This window comes from Monoraphidium neglectum (genome assembly GCF_000611645.1).
Source record: "Monoraphidium neglectum strain SAG 48.87 unplaced genomic scaffold scaffold05167, whole genome shotgun sequence".
NCBI lineage: Eukaryota > Viridiplantae > Chlorophyta > Chlorophyceae > Sphaeropleales > Selenastraceae > Monoraphidium > Monoraphidium neglectum.
Genome location: NW_014008463.1, coordinates 1 through 3,515, shown reverse-complemented (window position 1 = coordinate 3,515; position 3,515 = coordinate 1). Strand labels below are relative to the sequence as shown.

General features: G+C 66.9%; 2 protein-coding genes across 2 annotated transcripts; both read left to right on the top strand.

Moving 5' to 3' along the window:
- Nucleotides 1-261: 261 nt before the first annotated feature.
- Nucleotides 262-2,112, top strand: MNEG_15257 (hypothetical protein; the record flags this gene model as incomplete). The annotated part of the gene is made up of 2 exons (XM_014036273.1): nt 262-377; nt 849-2,112. The coding sequence occupies 2 exons, from the start codon at nt 262-264 to the stop codon at nt 2,110-2,112; spliced, it is 1,380 nt and encodes a 459-aa protein (XP_013891727.1).
- Nucleotides 2,113-3,188: 1,076 nt separating this feature from the next.
- On the top strand, nt 3,189-3,503 carry MNEG_15256 (hypothetical protein; the record flags this gene model as incomplete). Its single annotated transcript, XM_014036272.1, has 1 exon — nt 3,189-3,503. One exon carries the CDS (start codon nt 3,189-3,191, stop codon nt 3,501-3,503), a length of 315 nt encoding a protein of 104 aa, XP_013891726.1.
- Nucleotides 3,504-3,515: the final 12 nt, after the last annotated feature.

The window sequence follows — 3,515 nt, the reverse complement described above, 5'->3', positions numbered from 1 at the left end:
CCCCCTAAACCCAAGCGCCAAGGCGTCGACATCCTTTTCACGTCCTTCCGCTGGCGCGACCAGGAGGCCGCCCCCGCCGCCTACGACTTCCGCCTGCAGGACTTCGTGCAGCGCGCCGCCTGCTCGCGCGGCCTCAAGCTCGCGGTCGTGCTCGACGCGCAGGCGACGCCGCCGTGGGTGATAGCGCGCTTCCCAGACGCCGCGCTGGTCGACGCGCGCGGGGAGGCGCGGCACGACCTGAGCTTCAGCCACGAGGGTGCCATGGCGCTGGCGGGCGCGTGGCAGGCGGCGGCGCTGGGGCGGATGGCTGAGGTGGACGCGGGGTGCGTCCACAGCATACAGCCGTCGTTCAACAATGAATACGAGACCAAGTACACGTGAGCCTTTTGTTGCGGATTCTGAGGGGCAGGGCAATTGAAACGTACAAGGGCAGCGAGCGCTTGGCGCGACTGCGCTGGTGTGGCGAGTGGTTGCGGGCGGATTTGAGGTGCTTGTGCCTTGCCGCAAGGGGCAGCAGTAAGCGAGCTGCGCCCCGCGCATCAAACATTCAAAGTGAGGGTGGGCTAGGCGTTGCTGCTGTGGGTGCAGGGCCGCAAGTAGCCGCCCTAACGCACCCTGTATGTTTGTTCCCAGGTTACATTGCGTTTTTTCACCTGGGAGACAATAACAATTGCTCAGCTGTGTGGGCCCACGGCTGCTGCTCGCACCCAACACAGTATTGTGGTTCTCATTGCTGGTCTCCCCGCTTTACACATGTCGCACTCCCCTCCCTTGGCCCGGCAGCGCGGCACACGCGGCCCCCCTCTGCCCTGCATATACAACCCCCTCCACCCTCTCCCCCTACGCAGCCAAGAGCGTGACTGCTTCCAAGACTACTCTCCGGGCGCCCTAGCATCGTACCGCAAGCACCTAGCGGCGCTGAACCCCGACCTGGCCTTCTGGAACGCCCGATGGGCACCCGATGGGGCGGCGGACGGGGCCTTCGCGTCTTGGGAGGCAGTACAGCCGCCGGCCATGTACCAACACGGGAAACACAGGGACGATGGCGCGAGGAGCGCGCGCTACTGGGACTGGCAGGCGTGGCGCCACGCCGCGCTGCACGACGCGCACGAGCGCGCGTGCGCGCGCGCGGCCGCGCGCGGCTTCCGCTGCATCCTCCACTTTGGCGAGTTCTTGACAAGCAACGACGCGATCTATGCGGGCGGTGCGATCTTCTCGTTGGCGGCGTCCCCGTGGGTCGACTTTGTCGTCGTTGACTCGAACTTTTTGACGGCCGCGCACAACTTGAACGACGTGCGGATCGTGCAGCTCTTGCTTGCCGCTATGAAGCCGTTCGGCAAGCCCGTTTTCTTCGAGGGCGCGTTCGAGCGCTTCAAGGACGGCGCGATGCACAAGCGCGCCGTCGAGCTGACCGTGTCCAGCGGCGCGCACGGCGTCGGGTTCACGAACTGGCTGGGGCGCGTGGAGGAGGGGTCGTTCTTCTCGACGGTGCTTGGGCCGGCGGGCGTGGGGCCCGCGGCCGGCGGGCGGCACGCGGCGGCAGAGGCGGCGATGGCGGGCGTGCTTGGTGGTGACGGCGCGTACCTAGCGCATATGGGCAGCCCCCGCGCCCTGCGGCTCGGCGGCGGCGGCGGTGGCGGCAGCAGCGGCAATAGCGGCAGCGGCAGCGGTGGTGGCGCCTCATCATCGAGTGCAGTAGCGGCAGCGCCCGTGCCCGCCGGGGCGGCCAACGGCGGCGCCCCCAGGGTGGCGATCCTGGCCCCCCACCGCTCGTTCCAGGCGTTCAAGGGGCTCGCTGTCGGGCCGGACGGGAAGCTCGTGGACGATGCACTGCAGGAGGAGCTGTTCCGCTGCCTCGACGCCGTCGAGGCGGCGACGACCTCGACGAACAACCTCGGACTGTTCGCGGTGCCCCCGATGATCCTGCCGGCGCTCGACGGCCTCGACGAGGTGTGGTACCTCGAGCCAGAGGTGTTGCTGTCCTCGGACGCCGCGGCGGTCGCCGCGGCGCGCGCGCGGGCGGCGCTGGCGGGCGTGCCCGTGCACGTGTGCGGCGGGGCCGCGAGGGCGGGGCCGCCGCACGTCGTGCAGGAGTGCTGCGGCGGCGTGTGATGGGATTTCTGTGCAGTTTGGCAAAAGCTGGTGGACAAGCTAGCCCTATTATTAAAAAGTGATAGTTGGACCATGCAATTGCTTAGGGTTATTGATTGTTGCTCATTCAGCTGCCGAGGCGGGGGACGAGCAGCAGATTGCGCTGGTTTACTCAGCACTGCAGTGCCAGCAGCTTGCATCAGTATTGCTCGATACGTCGGCGGCGGAATGGGCGTGATAGCACGTGCGCGGGTGATTCAACCACCCGCTGCAAGTTGCGATGCAGCGGGTAGGCGCAACGCAGTAAGTGAGTGCCAAGGTACTTGAGCCCATGTGCCGCACGAGTGTACTCACGGCTAGTTTACCATGTCAGTAAATTTGGACGCTTGCGTGAACTGTTGCAGCGCCTGCAGATTCGCTGTTGACCATGGTCAAACCTTGCGAGGCGGCCTGCAACACATGGCAGCTGGTCGGCGCAAAGCACATACTCGAGGAATCTCCAGTTGCGTACATGATGTATTGTTTCACGCCGACCTTGGGTGCGCACTCCGTCACCGCAGGCGCATCACTTGATGTCACCAGCAATATCCGACGCGTGTCTGCCCTGGACGGGCCCTGGGATCGGGCCTTGTTCAGGCCGCTCGGGACACAAAGTGATGTTTAATGCTTTCCACAGCAATCAGCTCAATTGAGGACTCAGGGGTAGCTTGGGAGTGCTCACTGCAGTCCGCGCTGGATCTCGGAGCCTAGCTGCGGCCTGAAACTCGCAGCGTATCACACAGGCAGGTAGGCTGATAGCTTTGGCCAGGCAGCAGCATCCCTCTGTGCTTGATCTGAACGTATCGGCGACCTTCGCGACGCTTGGACGCACCGCCCAAGCCCAAGACCGCCTCGATGTTGATTGTGTGCCAGCTGTGCAGCACCACCGGACCCTTGCAGAGCGCGCTGCGCACGCAGCGCCCGCCCGCTGCGGTGTCACCGTCACACTGGGCTGCCGCACCCTCGCAAACATCGCACTCGCGCCCGCACCCTCGCTGCACGCCGCAGGCTGCCCGAGCCGTGCCCCTGACCCGTCCCCTGAGCCCCAACGCCCCGTCATGGCGGGCGGGCCCGAGGACCCGGCAGCGCCCGCGACGGCGCCGGCGCCCGCGCCGCTGGCGGCATCGGACTGCTATAAGAAGACCGCCATCGGGGTGAGGCCCGCGCCGCCTGAACACGCAGGGTTAGGTTGCACGCGCGCCGCCCGCCGCGGCGGCGCGACGGCGGGCCCGGCCCGCCGCGCCGAGCGCATGCGCCCGGACAGCAGACTGCAACTGCCGGTGCACGGGCTGCGCCTGGCGTGCCTTGGAGCTGGGCGCCGCCTGCGCCCGTTCGCTATTCGTGACGCCTTGCGGCGCTGCGCTACGCTGTGATGGGCCCGCGGG